Source organism: Gobio gobio, assembly GCF_949357685.1.
Source record: "Gobio gobio genome assembly, chromosome: 25".
NCBI classification, from domain to species: domain Eukaryota; kingdom Metazoa; phylum Chordata; class Actinopteri; order Cypriniformes; family Gobionidae; genus Gobio; species Gobio gobio.
The window spans coordinates 24969844-24992289 of record NC_137121.1 but is presented as its reverse complement, the minus strand read 5'-3'; the positions used below and the strand labels follow the sequence as shown (position 1 = coordinate 24992289).

General features: G+C 40.1%; 1 protein-coding gene across 1 annotated transcript in view; it reads right to left on the bottom strand.

Moving 5' to 3' along the window:
• Positions 1-116: 116 nt before the first annotated feature.
• The window catches only part of tmem266 (transmembrane protein 266), a 95648-nt gene continuing 73318 nt past the window's right edge, over positions 117-22446 (bottom strand). The window contains exons 6-11 of the mRNA XM_079810374.1: positions 22222-22278; positions 20556-20694; positions 16984-17099; positions 11227-11419; positions 6688-6750; positions 117-3066 (exon numbers count right to left, since the gene is read on the bottom strand). Coding sequence (XP_079666500.1) covers positions 2420-3066; positions 6688-6750; positions 11227-11419; positions 16984-17099; positions 20556-20694; positions 22222-22278 — 1215 coding nt within the window. The 3' untranslated portion in view covers positions 117-2419. The remainder of the gene's footprint in view (positions 3067-6687; positions 6751-11226; positions 11420-16983; positions 17100-20555; positions 20695-22221; positions 22279-22446) is intronic.

Below are 22446 nucleotides of genomic sequence, written 5' to 3'. Positions count from 1 at the left end.
CTGTTACTCGTTCACGAATGACCAGTATTCTGGATATTTGACTGAACAGAACATCCCCATGTGCACATCCTTTCTACAAGAGACCTGACAATTAAAGAAAACGAAGCTGGATGTTTGAATTGACCAACTTTTAATTGCTTGACAATGTCTCCCATTATCAGTTTATAAAATCCCTTGTCGATAACACAGGATTTTGCCTCAGTCAGAAAGCAGATAGATCTTTTCAAAGGCTCATGCTATTGGGATGGGGGGTTAAGGTTTGGGGGTTATGACAACATTCTAACCATAATTTCTCATAAAAATCTTCTAATACTGTATACCTGAAATGTTCGCCTATCATTTGCTCTCTCTGTTTTAAAAATACTTGAGTTTAGCACTTTTTTTTTTTTCTCGCATAGAATTTGAATACAAACATCAGCATCAGTAATGTAAGAAAGGCAAAGGTAAGAAATTTGGCTGAATCACACAGCTTGACACATTTGAACACGGATCAAATGTTAACCCTGCAGCATTGGGGGGAAAAGGACTGTACATTGTGTGTCAGTTACATTTCGTACAAATAAACAAATCGACAAATTAAAAACTCCCTCCCGCGCCACCCTGAATGAGAACACAAGTCTTCCAGCCACACTCCGATATTGGTCTACCATCTAAAAGAGTGCGTCTTTGCTGGTTTCATACACCACTCGCCCAACAGACACACTGAAATTCCTGAAGAATCTTCCAATGATGGCTCCCGAAGTACCTCTCCCTGACTCCTTGGAAGGTTGTGCAATTTTGGCAGGAGTGGCACACTTCAAGTGCTCTTGCAGAGTTGGAGAGAGAGAGAGAGAAAGAGAAAGAGAGAGAAATGTGCATCTGTAAGGAGGGACATTGCATGAGGCGGGTAGCAGAGGGCACTATCCTCATGTCACTTCCTGTGCCCCTTTCTGAGACATGAAACCTGGGAGTGAGTATCATAGTGTGCTGTTCAACACAGAGAGAAAGACAGATTGGCTGCGTCCGAAACAAAAAGCAACTGCTGCGCGATCACAATGTTTTAGGAACACCCTAATTCCTCAGGGTTCCTCAAATCCAACAGACAAGTGACCAATCCTGAGTGGTGACGCCACAACACGCATTCTACCAGCACGGTTGGCTAACCGTTCCACTTTTTGGTGGAAAAGTGGCTTTTGATTGGAGTTGCAGGAGGGTCAGATTTGAGGAACCTTGCCCTAATGTCTCAGACAGGCTTCAAAAACTGCATAACCTCACAACTGTCTATCTAAAATGAATTTAAGTGAGCTTTAGAGATAACCAAGCAAATATTTTATGACTACAATGCCTATTTCTCTGCAGATAGGTCCAACCGCTCCATCAGACACTTTTCTTTCAACTAACTAAAAGGCATGCACAGGGTTGGAGGATATAAATGGGGAAAGATATGTCCAATGTATTGACCAAATGGAGGCATTTCAGTAGTAGGGGTGTACCAACTAGTGAAGTAGTTCTACCGCTAATCGAGGCGTTTGGTGTTTTACAGTGTTTCCCAACTCTGTTCAAGTTTTGGATGGCTCCCTTATCGGAGTCACTATTAATGAGTTGAATCAGGTGTGCTTGATAAGGAAGAGTTCCAAAACTCTTGGTGTGCCTCCAGGACATGGGTTTGGGAATGATGCTTGATAGGTTGTCCAATCCCACTAAGAGCGTAATTCCAAAAATATGCGCAGATGGGAGTGGAAAGTTCTGCACGTGATCTACTGGCGATGACTACAGCGCAAATTAGTGTCTGCTTTAAGACATGCTTTTTTGGGTGGTAAATAACCCAGACAACAACATGGTGTGGATTCCACGCGTCACTATGTTGCTGTCTGGGAATGTGGCAAATACCAGTGAATTGACGAGCGATCACCTTGCGCGGTTCATTTAAATACTCTCCTTCCATAAATTTTGCATCTAAAAGGGAAACTCCTACAAATACCTTTTCAGTGCTATTTTTTCACTGCGTGCCTTTAGTAAATCCTGTCATGTAGTGCATTCCAGCACAGGACGGGACATGTTTCACCATTTGTGACAAGGCAATCCACATGGATCTGGTGAGTAGAAGCAGGGGTGTCCAATCATGCTCCTGGAGCATTACCCTCTTGCACAGTTTAGCTCCAAACCTTATCAAACACAAATTAACCAACCAAATGCTTGAAAACGATAGGAATGAAACTCCATTTACATTACTCGACTAGCAACACTCTTTCAGTAGACCAGATGTTCCACAAACATTGGAATTGGATATGCCCTGACGCCTTCCTACCTTAGATACTGCCAGTGAAGGCACCATTTTTCAGTTTTCGGACACAGCCAATGAGTAAGTGATATAGAGAGAGAGGCCAAGAGAGAGGCTGCTTCAGCTGGTGTTGGTGGTTACTGTCCCACACGTCATGCTCTATGTGTCTGGTATATGGCTCAGTGGAGTATCTGCCGGCTCCATAAGCCTGTACTTCTCCTCCAGAGATGGCTCGGTCCCCTGCAGGTGAATTAGTGGCTTGGTCTGGAACACGCCCAGACTTTCCTGGTTTCTCTTGTTGTATATGTTCACCCTGTGCTCCAGTTCCGGACTGGCCTTCACCGACCCTGCCGGACTGGGCAATTTAAGGTTGACCGGGTCCACCCTGCCTTTCTGCACTAGGCAGGAGTCCTCAGACAAGGAAGAGAGCAGCTCTTTGACCACCGCGCTGGGGTCGTGGACGCCCGGGTGCGTCCCGAGGGTCAAAGGGCTGCAGTATGGAGGAGGGCAGCAGCGCTGGCCACTGTAGTCGGAGGTGGAGGCCTCCCGTACGGTAGAGCTGCAGTCAGTTGTGGAGCCCAGCGTGTGGCTGCTGATGCTGTGCTGCCGGGCTGTGAAGCTGCAGCTTGACCGGGACATGGTCGTGCTGGATGCCTCACTTACAGAGCTGCCTGTGCGCCCTTGGCCACTTCCCGGGCCGTCGGCACTGACGAGGGAAGGCGGCAACTGGTTGGGGTTGGTGGGGAGGTGGACATCGATGGCTGCTGTGGTTATGACACGAGCGCCAGGGTCGGGCACTCCGATGTCTGTATGTACAACAGATTGCACAACTTATTGAATGAGTGCCAATAAATAAGTATCAATAAATAATCACATTTTAGCAGATTCTTTCAACTTAAATTCAAATTAACTCTCCAATACATGCGGAGTAACCATCTCATTCAATTCATGCAAGAAACGCTTAATGCACATCCTGATTTTGCAGAGTTGGAGGCGTATCGAAATAATTTAGTTGATCCTGAAACAACATTCCTGTCCAAAAATGTAGTCCCAACCAGGGTGGTTCCTCGAGAACTAAATGTTCCCCCCATTTTCCTTGTTGCATTCACACCGCCAGTAGGAGCTCTGAAGTGACGTAAGCCACACTCCGTCTCCGGCGTGATGACTTCGATCGTTCGAATATTCCTATTTAATAATTGTTAAATCGATATGTCATCCTCAATAAACCCGTCTCTGGCGTGATGACTCAGATCTTTCGAATATTCCCATTTAATAATTGTTTAATCGACACATCATCCTCAATAAACCCGACTCCGGCGTGTTGCCTCCGATCTTTCGAATATTCTGATCTATTATGACCTCTGACCTGTAAAGTTGCCAGATTAATAATCATACGCTGTTTGTTAATTGGCCAGAGGAGAACTGGCACCCCGACTGAGCCTGGTTTCTCCCAAGGTTTCTTTTTTTCTCGATTATGTCACCTAATGGGGTTTTGGTTTCCTTGCCACTGTCGCCTTTGGCTTGGCTTGCTCAGTTGGGGACACTAAATTTTTCAACAAAATATCCAAATAAATCGAATTATTAAACTAAATTAACCATATAAACTAAATTACTGATCTAATTACTAATCTAATGCCCACATTGTCACTGTATGATAATTGAAATGAGCTAGATGACATCACCGTTTTCTCCGGACGGAGCGGCTGTACGGTCGAATAAAACTCTGTTGCATTATTTTCCTGTTTAACACTGTGAAGCTGCTTTGAGACAATCGGCATTGTAAAAAGCGCTATATAAATAAAGTTGACTTGACTTGTGACTTCTTGTTGTGATTTTATTTTTGACGGCGCTGAGAACTCCAGAGCCTGAGCACACAACGCTCCCTTTCTCCGTCTTTAGTTTACGATCTGTTTAAAGGGTAACTAAACCCTAAACCAACTTTTTTTAGTTAATGATCTGTAATACTGGGGCTTTATTAATGCTGTTCATTGATTCGAGTAAATGTTTTGACATTTGAGTATAAAGTGTTTTAATTCTATAAAATATGGTGTAAAACCGCCAAAGTGCTGCCCTCTTAAGGTTGAACGGTGGCTACTGCAGTTGAATTTTCCTATTGGACGTTGTGGTACATCGTGACGTAGGATGGTACCTCCAACGGCTCACTATCCGCGCCCCTGGCACGAGCTCACCACGCCCTCAGAAATGTTTCCCCCAATCACACGATGAGAACGGCTTCACTCCAGTATGAACTCTCATGTTACATGAAGTAAACATTATGAATGAAACTCACTTGACACTTGCTTTAACATTGTATTGAAGAAAATACGGTTAAATAATGCAGTTGTCAGTACACGTCAGGCTTTTCTTGCGATATTATTGCCGCCCGTCATGTGTAACGTACAGATAATTTTCATACATGAGACGCGCTTTCAAACCCTGACACGCAAGTGGTTTCCGCGGACGCAGATAGATTAGGTCAGTTCTCTTGCGCGGCTGCTTCACTAGCATCGTCTGCATCGGGAGTTAACGCAGTTTGAGCAGCGGCTCGCATTGATAAGGCTCCGGGTTTGTGTCTGTTACAGACAATCCACCCTCCTCCACTTCAGGTGAAGGTAGGAGAAATGACCGCTCTGTTGCAAAGCTGGCGTCACTCCAGTCATTCTCCATCTTTGCGACTCGCGAGTCTGACAGCTGTCAATCAATCCGTCACTGCGGGTCTCAGGAGCACGCCCTCCGCTCAGCCCCGCCCTTGGTTCGTCCCCTCTGTGTCCGCCGGGCTCTACCCACTTTTCCAGCATTTTTTGAAAATTGCCAGTGGGTGGAGTTAAGCTCTGAGCAGGGGTTTAGTTACCCTTTAACAGTCCTGTCTAATACGTTATTAGATAGAACTGTTATACAAAGAAATTAGACAATATATTAAAAGTATTAGCGTTTGGCGTGTGATGGTGTTTCACGTGCGTTTGGCCAATCAGCGTACACTTACATCGCTGGTAGTTGTTACTAGGTTAGACCCTACTCTGAGGTAGGAGCTAAATTATGACGCTTTTTCACTGCGTGGTACGACTCGGCTCAACATGACTCTGCTCGCTTTACTTTGCCTTGGATTGCTTTTCCACAGTAGTTTAGTACCATTTTAAAGTGGGTGGGATTATAAAATGATCATTATAGTTGCAGTACCACCTCATCTACTGACCACGATACAGCCATTTCTTTTTCCAAGTTGCGTGCGACGGTCGTTTAAAGGGTGCAAATAAACGATACTGTGGTGGCTGTTGCTGACTATTTAAATCTAGTGGGGTTGGTGTCTCGTGTCGCAAATCTAACGCCGCTGGTAGTGACAATACTCTCTGACCAATCAGTGATCTGCCGGAACCTCAACCGAGGTGGCACTAAAAAAAGTACCAGGTACTGTACACAGTTAGCCTAGAAATCTAGACGCACCCTAGCGGCATCAAATCTAATCTGCCGCGAGTGTAGTCTAGCAACTCTCGGTAGACCTGCGAGCTGGAAAAAACTAACTCTGGTCAGGCCAATCACATCGTGTATAGAGTCGGTGGGCGGGCTTAACATAATGACGGCACGTCATGCAGAGTTGCGGCGGTTTCACATGCTACTCGTAAACAAAGAAGCTGGCGAACAGCCGTCTTTGGAATCGGCTTTGGCCGCGACTCTGGAAGACTTGGAGTTAAGCTTTTCTTTGAGAAAAGAACAGAGAACGGCACTGAAGTCATTCTTAAGAAAGGAAGATGTGTTCGGAGTTTTGCCGACTGGATACGGCGAAAGTTTAATCTATCAACTAGCTCCAGTTCACGTTGCTCTGGTTGGTTGTAGCGCTATCCAATTGTGTGCAGAGGGAATTTGAAAGACAACCGTTTGTCCCGCCCTTTGGATTGAGCCCTGCCAATGGTGAGTTCCCAGACCCAACATCTTGGTCTGGCTAGTACACAGTGGAAAACCCCCCAAAAATGAGCCGTACCATGCACTGGAAAAGCGCTTTTAGTTTCCCCAAAAGGCGTTCCTCAAACTAAAATCGTTCCCAGTTCCTGCAGTGCGAACACACCAAAAAATGGGTACTTCCGCCATTAGTTCTAAGAACTATGAAAAGTTTCAGAAAAAAAACGCCCCTCATATTCCTACCCCTAAACCTACCCATAACTTCTCCCTAAAATCAGAGGGAAATGATAGGTGAATAGCACTGATGTAGAAGCACATAACCCTGGTTGTAAGCCTCAACTTGACAAAACTGTAAACTTGTCCCTCATTGGTTGATTGGAATGTTGTTCCAGGAGCACTTGGTGAAATCGGTATGTCATATGCAATTGACATGCAAAAATGATATGCAGAGATCAAACCTAGAAGAAAACTCAAATGTACATGATACAACATAGTATAATCGAAAAAAACAATAAATAACTTTAGTGTCTTACCGCTACTTGGCTCACTGTAATACTGACTGATGTAGTTATTCATATCATCCTGAACAACACTGTCTGAAACAAAACAAATGAAAATCATCACAACATCATGTGATCTGATGAGCCCAAACCAAACAAACTTAGTAACCTTATTTCCCTTAGACAAATAGAATCCAAAGAAATCTCGTAAATGTTTTCAGATCATTTTTCTCATTTCGCAGCTTTATAATGGGGCTTAAACTATAGTGAAGTGCTACAGTGTAAGCAATGCATTAACGCTCTGATTTTGGCCACCCTTATTTACTGCTCGGCCTCCTGACCCAAAAAGCTTCTGTCTGATGTGGTTGTGGCTGTAGATGCAGCGGAGGTCATCGGCTGGGTAGAAGGTCTTACGATCTGCCTGGCAGAGCGAGGAGTCGACCGCGCTCTAAGTGCCATCTGCACATCTCTGGAGACGAGACCCAACTCACAGAACCTTTTTAAATTCATTTTTACTGTTTGAAATATTCATCAAACGGAGGCTCGGGAGGAGATGGGGAGCTGACTAAAACACCCAGGAAGACAATCACAGCCGGATAAATAACACATGAGGATGAAGACGACCACACACACACACACACACACACATTTTTACTACTTCCAGGGAGGAAAAGAAAGAGTTAATATGAAGCCATATTCTTCAAAAAAGAAAAATTCTAAAATGTACAATTGTAATCATTGATTTTGCCAAAATACCATAGTATTGCTTAGGGTCAAGCTTTGTGATTAGTAGATTTAGATTTAAAACATACTGGAATATGTGTATTAGGTTATCTTTCCAGTAAAAATAACCATCCACCATCCTTCCCTCATGGGTCAAAATGACCCGAAGCCCTAAAAATAAACTTTTTTTTTTGGTCCAGAAAGCTTATATCATTTAATTTTTTATAAATTATATTTACCTTTAAAGCTGCAGTCCGTAAGTTTTGCCTCTTTGTCGCCATCTCTGTTTGAAGCCTGCAATTGCAGTTATTTGCAGAATGATCATCTTTACGTGCATTGTGCATCAGCTCCTCAGCGCGAATGAATCTAATGTTTTGAGGAGTTTGTGTGGCTGTTATTCATTCATTTACCGCACCGGTGTGGATACTGTACTTCAGAATCACAGATTCTATGTCTTGGAAGTATAAGCAAAATAAGAATTTTCACCCGGAAAATGTCATCAACATGAAATATATCATGTCTGCCACTTTTGTTCTGACCAACTGAGGAAAAAAATAATTACAATTTATCGCGCTACCAACGGTGATTAAATCAAATGATCGCTCATATCACATCAAACCGTGCCAAGTATTATTATTGTTATACTTTGTTCTCAAATTGTTAATGTTAACAACATCAGAAGTGTGTGACTACGTGCATTTAGTGTGTATTAGCGTTACCTGTAAATTTCCATTTCTGTACGGTCTACTGACTATGGGTGAATCTCCAGTTGTCACTGATGATTGTCGTTTAAATTAGTAAAAAAACAACAACTAATCAATCACATTTTTTCTGTAATTAATCACGATTAATCGCAATTAAAAAAGACTGGATTTATTAATATTTTGATATATTGTAATCATTTCATTTTTTTTCTCCAAATTAATGAAGAAACAATTTAAAGACAGCATATTTTAAATATGTGTAGTAATGGCATCTTTTTATGAATGAAGGCCAGTATCACAGATGTCTCTATGAAACATTAATGACATTACAATTTAACTGAAAGCTACCAATTTCAACATTTATTAGGCTTTAAAAAAATAACTTTTAATTTAATTGAACTTAAAACTTACTTCACATAAACCCATTATAATAAATGTTATTTTTACCTGTGGCCTTCCTTGTTAGACATAGTCTACACAGAAATTGAATAAAGTTATCAACACCTTTCTTAACTGCATAAATAATAAATGAAATATAGATTAATCATCATACATTTTTTTCTGTTCCCGTTGTTCTGTGATGAACATTAATGACCGACATCATCGGTGCTGCTGTCACTTTAAGATGGGCCGCTGTCCCGCGCATCTCATTTTCAAGTTCATTTAAGCTGTTATTTAACTAATTTAAGACTCCTAATATGAAAATACTCAAAATTCTATGTGTTGTTGTTATTTTTTGTTCAAGAGCAAAAGAGAACTCGATGTGTGCACGAGACTGGCGCACGTGTGTGTGTGTGTGTGTGTGTGTGTGTCAGGGTGTACCTCGATTAGCTCCCTAGTTTCCTAGGTGGTGAATCAGTATATTGTATACATGAATGTGGCCGACTCCCTGATCAGTGCCCTGACTACTGAACTAGGGAGCGGATTGAGACGCACCCACACAGACAGGACACTCACACACAGCGTGTTCTCTTGTGTCTTGTCGCGCTTAGATTGTTTAAAAGCATTTACATGAATAAGAGCGTGATCATATAATGTATCACTGGGCAAAAATGGATATAAAACGGACGCTGTGCTAAATATTTTTAATGCGTTAAAATAAAAAAAAGAAACGCCTGCGTTAACGCGTTACTTTGCCCAGCACTAGTTTAATTATTCCAGCTGCTGTGAGAAAAGACAGATAAATGATCTGCCACCTGCAGCATTTTCACGTGATATAGCGATATAGCCTACTAGCAGAAAGCTACCAGTACCACTCAAACACATTATTACACGCGTACTGTTGTGAATCGGGCTAAGGTATGAAGATAGTTTTGAACACTGGCTAATATGTACTTGCTCAAATTTATTTTGGATAATATTTAACCAAAAAGTTACTGACTGCAGCTTTAAATAACTAGATTATATCAATAAATAATCTTAATTTTAGCACATTCTTTCAACTTAAATTCAAAATAACTCTCCAATACATGCGGAGTAACCAGCTCAAAATATCTCACATTGGGTCAACTTGGGTGTTTCAGCTGACCTCTAGTGAAGAAAGAAAAAAAAAACCCTCTATATGGAGCAAATGAGCTGTTCCACTGGGTCCTACAGTCAGTTCTTGGGTTTATCTCTTCAGAATCATTCAGATACACATGTAGACATTATCAAATCCTTTTTGCTAAAGTTTTAGCAGTTTTACTTTTAATTTTGAGCAGTTTTTTTTCTCTATATGTACTGAAGCATTCCTCGCATTCCATTCATTCCTAAGGGGGTCAAATTTACAAATATTTTTTTATTTTTTTTATTACAACTACATACTCAAATCCAGTCCATTTTTTGTGTATCGGTGGTTCTTGGACAACTCTGATGAACTCAATTTTTATTTTTTAAATGGAGTTTCAGGTCAAAATGACCCGAGGGAAGGATGAGGAGATACATTCAAGTGGGAAGAAAAATGTGAAGGCATGTTTTCATAGAAAAATAGTTTATTTTTCTAACCTCATTGGCGTTTTTTTCTCGTTTTAAAATGTTACGTTTATGTTTGAAATGAAACAGTGTTTCAGGCTACATCTGTGAATTTATACGCGGTCAAATTTTAATCATTTTTAACTCATTTTATTTATTTTTGGTGTCTCCATCCAGTATTTCAGGAATCCGGTTCCTGAAACTAAGCAGACATTGAGAGCGATGATTCAACGCGATCATGTCACGCTGTATCTCTTTGTGGTCGCAGTAAATTCTCATGTGAACCACAGCGGAGATAAAAGAGCCCTCGCTCTCGCTGAACTCTTGACAGGTAGCGGCCACAACTTCAAAAAGCAGCTCTTTAAAAAATGAGATCACTCAGCAGCTCCTATATTTTTTTGCGTCTTTGTCTTCGGTGCTTAAACGCGTCTTATATGTGTCTTTGAGGCGCCAAATGTAAAATATGGCCGCTAAGATACGAGCCCTCAGGCAACCGTCACTCTGTCTCCTCTCCTCCGCTCTTCTGTCTCCTGGGGTCGGCCTCTGCTTTGACAGCATTTCTCTCCATGTGCCGTTTAGAGGAAAAAAGCCACGGGCTGGCTCCTGGTGCCCACATTTCCCACAGTCCTCTGGGGGATGAAGTGTGGCTTGCACGAAGACCATTGAGGGGTTTTTCAGGTTAAAGGAACAGATGTTTGTGCCATAGTTGAATACTCTTTCAGGAGGAACAAGGCCCAATGCACAGAGCAGCCTGTGTTTGTGTGTGTGTAACAGCTGTACTCCTGCCAAACAGATCCCAATGTGACCTGACATAATGTGGGGAACATTATAGCGGTCTGTTATAATGGGATATCATATGATCTGTCCTGCTTGTACTGTCACAGTAAATACTGAATGGATGTTGTTGTCTGTGTTTAGAGGCCGGGCTAATTTAAAGCACAGAGGAGAATCACTAAACTTAAGCCATTAAATAAAATATTCACATTCGATTTCTGTTACATTCAAAATAATGGTGAGTGAGTTGAGAAAAATGTATTACTGGCCCAGAAACTACTTTTTGCATTATTTGTATGAAATGGACACCTGGATATATCTACTGTACTGTACTGAAAGTTCCCAGAGACATTTTAGTGGCACATGTATAAACTACATTTCCGTTGTGAGAGCAGGAAGACAGATAGGACAGGGCTGGTACCTGGAGCAGGTCTGGGTTCTCTGGTATTGGCGCGGCACTCGTTGTCAGATCTGGCGGGCCCCAGGCCGTCTATTTCCTGGAAGCTGCTGCTCTGTTTTCCCCATACGTGGTGGATCTGCATGGCGGCTTCTCGCTCAGCGGCAAGATCCAAATCCTGCTGCGCCAGGTGAGCCCTCAACTGCCTGATCTCAAACTGCCAAAGAGAAGAACACAGACTGATATAATGGACAGGCAGATTAAAGTCACCATGAAATCAAAATTGACAATTCTTCTTATAGTTTTTATTATAAATGATTTATCCGTATAAATTGATGTCCCATCGTAACCTTTTATCAAAATAACTTCCAACCTGTCACTCACATGAGATCCACCAATAGCGAACCACAACCATCCAATCAATTCCCAATGAACAAAATCAAGTCCCGCCTTACATTTGTACTTGTTCCAGAAGCCGTTTCACTCAAGATGCGTCACAATAGGAAAGAAAAGACTATCGCAACTTCGATTTCATGCAGACTTTAATCTGTATCCGTTGTATTGCTGTTAATTGCGTTTGTGCAATTGTTTTAACTTAAAAATTTGTAGACAGCTTTGTAAATGCATAACTTTTTTTTTAAAGGGGTCATATGATGCTATTTTAAAAGTTCATTATTTTGATTATTGGGCGAATAGGTAAACATGCTTTAATGTTTAAAAACACAGCATTTTTCACCTACTGTACATCATTGCAGATGCTTTATTCCCAGTCTGTCAGAAAAGCGCTTATTTCTACAAAGCCCCTCCGTCTGAAAAGCTCAGAGTGCTCTGATTGGCCAGCCGAGCCAGTGCATTGTGATTGGCCAATGTGTCGGAAATGTAACAGTGCTTACCATAATCGTGAGCTTCAGCTTTCAAGGCTTGTTGTAAACACAGGTAATAATAATAATGTCGTCGGTTTTACCGTATCAGGAACATTTTACAGTTGTAAGTAGTCTTTGTAAATAGCGGGGTTGTACTCTCCCAGGTCTTTTGTAAAATGCGCTGTGCACAAGCAAACTTTGTACTGCTCAAGAACAGCTTTATAAATAAATCTTAACTTAATTTCATCTGCTTCTGGAAGGCCAAACAAAGCAGTTTTGCTTTCGCATCCAAACACACAGCGTCTCCATGACCTGATGACAATTCAATTCATCGAAGCCTCGTCTTCTCTCTTTGCGCATACCTTTGGGCGGCATTATGCTAATATTTGACATGTGACGTGGACGTTTGAGGAATGTTCTCTGTTAGATAGAATATATCACTTCATGAGACTATGAGCCTTCCAGACCTAATACATGCACAAAAAGATACATAACACACTAAAGGACAAGGAAACAATTAAAAGGCACATTTTTAAATACTTAAATATTATTAAATATAATAAAATGATTAATTTATATCAGTAATGTCATTTTCTGTCATTAAGAACAGATCTTAATGACAAAAAATGATAAAGGAAAGTCCTCTGACTGATTTTATTAATATAAAAAAAAATGTATTTTGACTAAATTCGATCTGACTTCAGTGGAAACAAGGAAATCTGACATTTTGTACAAAGGCAAAACTTGGCATATTTGATTAGTGATCTACAAATTGTGTAGATTGTTAAATATTTCATTTATAATATTTTTGTTTTCATGTTTACCTTTATGAACTCCAGATTCGTTTAATTTGAATACAATTTATCTGCCACCTTTCTCTCTAAATATCAGGAATGGCCATTGGAAAAACCTATACATTGAGAAGCTCAAAGATTATATCTCTTTAATTATAAATGATAACTATAGCATAGGCAATTATAGGTTTTTCCAATGATCATTCCTGATATTTAGAGAGAAGAGTGATTAAATTAAAATGAATGTAAACCTTATTTGCTTAGAATAGCTTTTACTGTAAATGACTGATTGATTTTCCTTGGTTTTTACAGGTTTTTTTTTACTATACTTTGAAATAATTGTATGTTTGTAGTATGTGTTTTGTATTGCTTTGTATATTATTGATCTAACTTTCCATGCCTTGGAAGGCACCTTTAAATAAAATGTATTATTATTATAGCCATTATTCTAATTATAATTGATCAAAATTATTGTTTATCAAATATATTTATTACTGGCCGTATTACAAATCATATCATAAACGCACCGAAACGGGATCTCCTTGCTACACCATAACCAATATGCTTTATTTGTTGAATCAACGTGAATCAATGACCTCTACTGTTCTCAGGGCCGCTGCGCTGATATCGACAGGCCTCAGATCAGTTCCCAAGACACCACTATCACAGACTTATCTGCCTTCATCCCCAAGCAGAAACAACAGAAACACATCTAGGGAAAATTGTGTATTCAGTGGTGTGCATTGATCCCTGTCTGTGTTATCTGTCTGGTGGACCCAGGACAGGTTGGACGGGTCACGTGACTGCTTTATGTAATAGACTGGGTTGGATTGCTGCTTGAAACGGGAGCTTGCATCATCCGACGAGACCCCATCAGAAATAAAGCATGAGCTTAGTACGGTTAAAAATATGAGATATTAAGGACACATTGTGCTGTTGAGACACAATTCACATACATCAGTGGCATGCAATTCTAGACAGACAAAAAAAAAAATAAACAACTTTTTAAAGTGACCCTTAATGGCTCAATTGCAATAAAATGTCTATAACTGATACAATCTAATCCATCAAAAACGCATCTATTTTAATTACAGGTGCCGTCTTACTGAGCGGATGAAATTGAAGTGAAATGTGATTGTGTGTCAAAGTGCTGCCCTCTGCTGGTGAAACACACAATGATGACTAAAGCAAAATGGGAAAAAATGTTTAGAGAGGGGATAAATAGAGTGCTGCAGTAATGACGTATATTGCCAACCCGGAGTTCGCATAACACTGGATCCCTCCACAAAAACCCAATAGGATTGGCTTTTGGATTATCGCAGAAAATAAGGTCTGTGACTAACAAAAGATGATACTTGCAATTTTTGTTCATTAAGATATTCTTGAACACAACCTTTAAGAATTTTGAAGCCTAAATACAAGCGGCAGAAGCTAAACGTAGGCTATACACAACTACACTACGGTCACATGACTTCAACGTCACCATCCCCTGAAAGTTTGAGTTGTAATAGTTTGCAAGGGCAGGATAATAAACACAACAAGGCTTTGAAAGCAGACTAGTGAGTAGATGAGTTTAATGACGTTTAATGTCGTCATTTAGTGTCCCTTTAGCCACCTCCTTTTATAAGACAAGTAAAATCTTAAAAAAAACCCCCACTGATTCAGGACGATGTATCCGGAAGTGATACAATGCTAATTCGTTTACAGGTTTTGGCCTACAAAAATATGTCATCCTTACAGCACTTTATGGCCCTGTTTAAACCTGGTATTAAGATGCGTTTCGGTCGATCGGATCACAAGTAGACGAGGGGGAGACATTCCCATTTACACCCGGTGTTTTAATCCGTCTCCACTTCCTACTGCTCCACTTTCTAGACTACTTCTGTCCCGATTTCTTCGAGGGGCGGGTCTATGGCCGGATAAATGTATGGGCCTTTTCAGATCTTTCTGTCTAAATGAGCTCATGCAATTTAGGGTGCTTTCACACCTGCCTCATTTAGTTCGGTTGAATCGCACTAGACTTTGTTTTCCTGTTTTGTGCGGTTCGTTTGGTCAGGTGTGAAAGCAGCAATCGTACTCGGGTGCGCACCAAAAGAGGACCAAACAAGCGTACCGAGACCTCCTTGAAGAGGTGGTCTTGGTACACTTTCAAACAAACTCTGGAGCGGTTCGTTTGTGGTGAGACCGTGATCCGACCTCGAACAGACCCAACTGCAAAAAGTATTGATTATTTTTGGACTAAACCCACTGCCTTAGTCAGCTGCGCTGTGCATTATGTGATGAGGAAGTGTTTGTTGACAGTTTGCACTTTAGCAAGGCAGCTCGCGGACAAAGTTGGAGTAGTGAGGAGGTGCGGAGCCTCATAGAAATTTGGTCTGATGACAATATTAGGTCCCAACTTTCGAAAACTCACAAGAACAGAGCGATCTTCGCTTGAAGTGACGAGCGGTGCGCACTCGCCGTTTGCAGTGCATTAGAACGTTGTTTTCAAGCCGCATCCGCGCTTCACTATAGAAATGTATTGTTTGCATATTGTGGTGTATACAAACAATGTAATAGATTATGGCCAGGGACAAAACCAGCCCACGCAGTCGCAGTTTAGCAAATACGCCATGGCCAATGAGTGATGTGGATGTTGTCATGTGACTGCCTTTTGGTTCGTTTCAACTGGTTTGGACCAAAGCAATCAGTGTGGTGTGAAAAGGAACCAAAAATGCTACAATGTATAATTGTTTGCCCTTGGTTCGGACCAAATGAACTGAACTAGAGATGTGAAAGCACCCTTACATATGAACACGCCCGGAGAGATTAAGGGCCCTTTTCACACCTACCTTGTTTGGTCTGGATTTTCGTCTTTTCAGTTTGGTCCGAGTCAAAATTACAGTTGTGAAACCTCCCCAGGACCACTGTCCAGACCAAACAGACGAAATTTGGTCCAATGAAAAGAGGTAGTCTCAGTCTGGATCAAACTGAACAAAGGTTTGGTTCGTTTCTAGTGTGAAAGCATTTTCTGTATGGTTTGGACTTTTAGACCATTTACAGGAAGTTCCTGTTTATGTTTAAATATTATAATGTTATTTTTAAATTTCATCTAGGCTATATTGATTATGAAAAGTGTAAAGATGTGCAAAATGTCAGAAGACAGAAGGTCAGAAATGATTTTGACCACTTTATTAAGTTTTGTTTTGTAGAAAGCCTTTCTTTAAAGTGAATTTCGTTTTGTATAAATTGTATCTTAATTTTAATCAATGTTGTATCTTAATTTAAACCAATTGCCTGGATTTAATAAATAAGAAGCAAATAGGCTATAGCAGACAATAATCCCGGAGCGATCACTTGCATTGCTCTTGAACATGTCTCATAAATAAACCGAAACACAGCGGGCTACTTGCCTCACAGACATGAGAAATATGTGTGTAGAAAGCTTGAAATGTCCACTTTTAAACGAAACAATTCGAAAAACCTTGGTGCGGACTTTCAGGAGTGAAAACGCCCTAAAAAAACATAGAGAAGAGACGCTTTTGTTTCTGCTCTGACAGCCGCAAGATCACGCTGAACGTGGTGAGTGTGTGTTAGAAATCAGGAATGGTGAGAGAATGGTCTCCAGCCAACAAAGTTTAAATCCCGTCTGGCTGGTGCATTAGGTCAGTAGGGGGAGAGTAGGCGGTGTTTTGTGGCTGTTTGAACGCATTGAACAGCAATCCAGGCAAATGTGTTTTGGAGTACCTCTGGAAGTGGTTGAAAGTTGAAAGGCTCAAAATGACCCATTTACACCTGTATTTAGAGTCGTCCACTTGTGATCGACCAAAACGCATCTTAATACCAGGGCCTAAGATAAGAAAGACCTAAAGAACTAGTGAAGTAGGCAGTATATGTACTGTAAGTGTTTGTAGTACTGGCAAGAAAAACCTTTAATACAGGAACACAGGTCATATGTACATGAGAACCTGTGCATCCGTTAACAGTCTGGCTTTAATAATGGTAGGGATAGTTAAAAATCTAGCTGCATCCTTAATGCTACTGCCAAAGTAAGTGTCACTGGCCTAATACACATGCTTTTTGTGTTATTTTGGTCAGAGAGGAGTGCAGGGCAGAACAGGAAGCATTAGTTGATCATCACTCACGGCCTGTTCCTGACAGATCTGTGTGAGTCTCTCCAGCTGTTCCTCTCTCACAGCTTTGGTCTTCTCGTACTGCTGTATCTCCAGCTCCATCTCCACCTTCACCTGCAGCACGTACGCTACAGAAGAGAAAAGAGCAAAGTAATGTGCTTTTCTTTGGTAGGTCCCCTGAAATGCTCAACTCCTTTCTAAGCAAACACTAACAAAACCGAACCATGATATTAACAGGGCTTATGTACATTCTTAAACTATCACTCAAAGGTCTGGGGTCAGTACGATTTTTTTAATGTTATTGAAAGTCTCTCTAAGGCTGCATTTTTTAAAATCAAAAATACAGTAAAACAATAATATTGTGAAATTTTATTACAATTTAAAATAACTTTTCTATTTGAAAATATTTGAAAATATAATTTATTCCTGTGATCAAAGCTGAATTTTCAGCATAATTACTCCAGAGTTTAGTGTCACATGATCCTTCAGAAATCATTCTGATATGATTTGATGCTCAAGAAACATTTCTGAATATTTTCCACGTTTAAAAACAGCTAAATATTTTTGTGGAAACTATGATGCATTTTTTAAGGATTCTTTGATGAATAGAAAGTTGAAAAGAACAACATTTATTTGAAACAGAAATCTTTTGCAACATTAAAATGTCTTTACTGCCACTTTGATCAATTTAATGCATACAAGTATTCATTTCTTTTTGCTTTTTCTTTTTAATCTTAAAGACCACAAATGTATGGTAGTATAGATAGTATAGTTCCATGATATTGCTTGAATAATTTTAAAGTACCATAATAAAAATGATCAAAACTTTGCATTCCTGGGAAGTACCTCAGAGTACCATGGTATTTACCATGGTAAATGTAAGTATGGCAAGTACCATGGTATTACAATCTGATATCATCACTGTACCACAATACATTATTGTAAGTGTAATGTTGAAAAATCACTGGGGTAAGAAAAATAATCAGTTTGGGACAGAAACAAGAATTCAATCAGAAACAAGATTCTTTTTCTTACCCCATTGGCAGATAGTTTAGCTTGTTTTAAGTAAAAACGTACTTCATTTTGATTTTATTTTCCAGAAAAACAAAAAATATCTTATGTCATTTTATTCATCTAGTAAATGCATCTTTATTTAAGACTGTTTTAATATTTAGACTGAAAACAAGACAAATTACTAAATAAGAAAAGCGTTTTTTGCAGTGTGATCAAATGTTAACAGGTTTAACACATAATGGGCAGCTAATTGTTTTCTGGAAATGCTAAATCAGCTAAGAGACAATTTTTGCCTGATTTTTCATGAATTGACATTAGCGTTCATCCGACATCGACTTCTTTGGCTTGGCTGGAATTGTGCTGAGAGGGCCAAAGGCTTTCTATCAGGTGCTGCTGGCTCTTAATAAAGCCATATCCACATGACCCCTCTTACCATCCACTCGCTTCTCATATCAATTAAACTCTTCTCCCACTGGTACCATCTGCCGAAAGAACTCCCAGCATGCTTTGCTGCATGGCAATGTGTTACTCAGTCCCTCAATATTCTTCATACGTCTCAGGATTTTTATATATTATTCTAAAGTCACCATGAAATCAACAATACTTGTATTTCTAATATTGAATACTTAATTCTAATATTGCATTATTTATTATAAAAGATTTATTCATACACATTATTTTTTATAAAATTGATGTGTCCTTTAATCAAAATAACATCTCTCTTGTCTAATTATATGTTTACTAGCACAAGGGTGGGACAACCCATTACCCTACCTTTTTTTACCCCTAAAAGGATCATAGGTACCTTAAGGTACATATGGCTACTCGAAGATACTAATATGCACCTTTTAAGATTGAAAATATTTTTTGCACATTTTTTATGAGAGTGTAAAGGGTTAGTTCACCCAAAAATGAAAAACTTGTCATTAATTACTCACCCTCATGTCGTTCCAAACCTGTTAGACTTTTGTTCATCTTTAAAAAACACTGTCCCTCCATTGACAGCTACGCCACTACCACTTTGTCCCTTCAAAAAGTTCATATTGTAAAACTAATCCATATGAATTGAGTGGTTTAGTCCAAGTTCTCTGAAGAGACTTGATTGCTTTACATGATGAACAGATTTAATTTAGGCTTTTATTCACATATAAACATTTATCAACTCACACATCAGTTGTGGTAAACGGAAGCTCAAGCATTTTCGCTCGACATGTTACGCAGCACGTTTGAGCTTCTGCGAGAACCAATGAGGTTCGTTCTCGTGTTACGCAGCTCTTCAGAAAATTTGGACTAAACCACTCGATTCTTATGGATTAATTTTACCATATCTTTATGAACTTTTTGAGGTGACAAAGTGGAAGTTGCGTGGACTGTCAATTGAGGGACAGAAATCTCTCAATTTCATACAAAAAAATCTTCATTTGCATTTTGAAGATGAACAAAAGTCTTACAGGTTTGGAACCACACGAGGGTGAGTAAAATAAAAATATTAAATTACATTTCAGCAACTAAACCTCAGTAAAACAAACTGCGCACTGGTGTTTTTATGTCCTGCTGTGAATATATCATGGTACAACCACAGGGTGGCGTAAAACTGGATCAGACTCGCCGTGAGCCTTGAGCTCATGAATGTTAATCGGTCTGTGTCAAATATCAAGCTTTAATTTCTTAATTTCTCAGTGTTCAGATTGCATAACTGTATTTGTATGACCACTATGTAAAGTGTAACGACAGCAGTCTTTGCTTTTTTTCCTTTTTTTGCCGACAGTGCACTCTCTCTCTCATCTTGAGGTGCATGAACACACACACATGAAACTATGTAATTCTCATTGCTTGCACATAACCATCCACGAAGAAGATGGAAAATATATGGGCAAACGGACATGCAGAATACACAAGATAACTGGGCACAAAGCATTTTAGATGTAAACTGTAATTTAGAAAAAAATATCAAAGCAAGTTTGCCCTCGTATGGTCTGCGTTGACGTCAAATTAGTCAAAGTAGATTTAAAATGTACCTTTCATTTTTATTTCAGTTTAAGTCATTTCACTACTTTCAATTACCATGACTTTCATATGAAACCCTAACTCAGTCAGAGCAGCATCTATGAGATGTGACTGGATCTCAGCGCTGGTAGAGATGTGTGTTGGAGATGGCGCTGCACTCAACAGCTCAGTGATGTTTAGTGAGAATGAGTGTGACCTGCCCCAGCCATCGATCATGAATACACTTGCATAAACAGAACCTGTGCTGAGACATTGTGGACATCATGCTCCTCTCAGCAACAACAAAAGACTCTGAATCAATCTGAATTTTAATTAGACCAACACTGGCAGTAGCAGCGTGTGTGAGGCGTCTATCATAACTCAGACTCATTGGGCCGGACAGGACTACAGCTAGTAAAATTAATCAGTTGAATTGGGTAATGCTAGCGCTTTCTTTAAGGGTTTCTTTCAGTGTTTAAAAGGGTCAAATGTATTTAAATTCGGTAAAGTAAAAACAAATTTATTTTTAATACTTCATAGTGTCAAGAAAGATGTGAATGGTGTGTTGTCATAAAGCAGCTTACCGTCAATGATCCTCTTGACTCTCCAGATGCGGAGGGTGATGATGAGGCTGATGGCGTCCCAGGGGCTGCTGGGGCCGTTAGCCACCGTGGAGGCCACCATTGGGGCCAGAGAGAGTACTATCACAGCACCGTCAAATACCTGACAAAAAACACAACACACACACACACACACACACACACACACACGATCATACTATTATCATATTATTATTTGTGTGTATATATATATATATATATATATATATATATATATATATATATATATATATATATATATATATATATATATATATATATATATATATATATATATATATATATATATATATATATATATATATATATATATATATATACACACACACACACACCGATCAGGCATAGCATTATGACTTAATATTGTGTCGGTCCCCCTTTTGCTGCCAAAACAGCCCTGACCCATCGAGACACGGACTCCACTAGACCCCTGAAGGTGTGCTGTGGTATCTGGCACCAAGATGTTAGCAGCAGATCCTTTAAGTTGCAAGGTGGGGCCTCCATGGATCGGACTTGTTTGTTCAGCACATCCCACAGATGCTCAATTGGATTGAGATCTGGGGAATTTGGAGGCCAAGTCAACACCTCAAACTCGTGATCCTCAAACCCTTCCTGAACCATTTTTTCTTTTGTGGCAGGGCGCAATATTCCTTGGTCCAGTTCTGATGCTCATGTGCCCACTGTTGGCACTTTCAGCGGTGGACAGGGGTCAGCATGGGCGCCCTGACAGGTCTGCGGCTATGCAGCCCCATACACAACAAACTGTGATGCACTGTGTATTCTGACACCGTTCTATCAGAACCAGCATTAACTTCTGGAGCAATTTGAGCTACAGTAGCTCATCTGTTTGATCGGACCACACGGGCCAATTTTCGCTCCCCACATGCATCAATGAGCCTTGGCCGCCCATGACCCTGTCACCGGTTCACCGCTGTTCCTTCCTTGGAACACTTTTGATAGATACTAACCACTGCAGACCGGGAACACCCCACAAGAGCTGCAGTTTTGGAGATGCTCTGACCCAGTCGTCTAGCCGTCACAATTTGTCCCTTGTCAAACTCGCTCAAATCCTTACGCTTGCCCATTTTTCTTGCTTCTAACACATCAACTTTGAGGACAAAATGTTCACTTGCTGCCTAATATATCCCACCCACTAACATGTGCCGTGATGAAGAGATAATCAGTGTTATTCACTTCATCTGTCATAATGTTATGCCTGTATATATACATGTATAAATATAAAAAGTGTTTTTGTATTTTATATATTTTTCTATATTACAAAAGACAGTTTTTGGTATCCATGTCTGAGTGTATGCACCTTACAAATAACCAGTAAATATTTTATAAAAACATTTACATATATACGTATACACACCATATTTATATTTTTTTACTTCATATCAGGCAGATATGACAAAAAATGTCAAATGTAAATGAATAGGCAGTGTCAATAGAACTGAATAGCCAATCACAGTGCAGCTGGATCAATGGATCCTCTTCTACTCAGGCAACAATGTGACATTGAGAGCGCGTCACTGCGCCAGAGAGAGACTCATTCTTCATTAAGTTTCAAGGGCTCGCCTCTTCCCTCTGTGTCCCCCCTGTACTAATGGGACCCCGGGGAGCTTACCTCAACTTTGTTCTCTATATAATCCCATATCCCGAGCACCACAATCCTAAAGACAGTCTGGGAGAGGAAGAGAGAGACACATGTAAGTGGAAAAGAGCCACAGATGGAAAGAAACAGAAAAGAAACAGATTAATGAAAATCAGTGAACAGATTTCGGATAGTTCAACACATTGCATTCTGGGAAATCATCCACTAAAGAACAACAGGCCATTTTTTGTGAAAGAT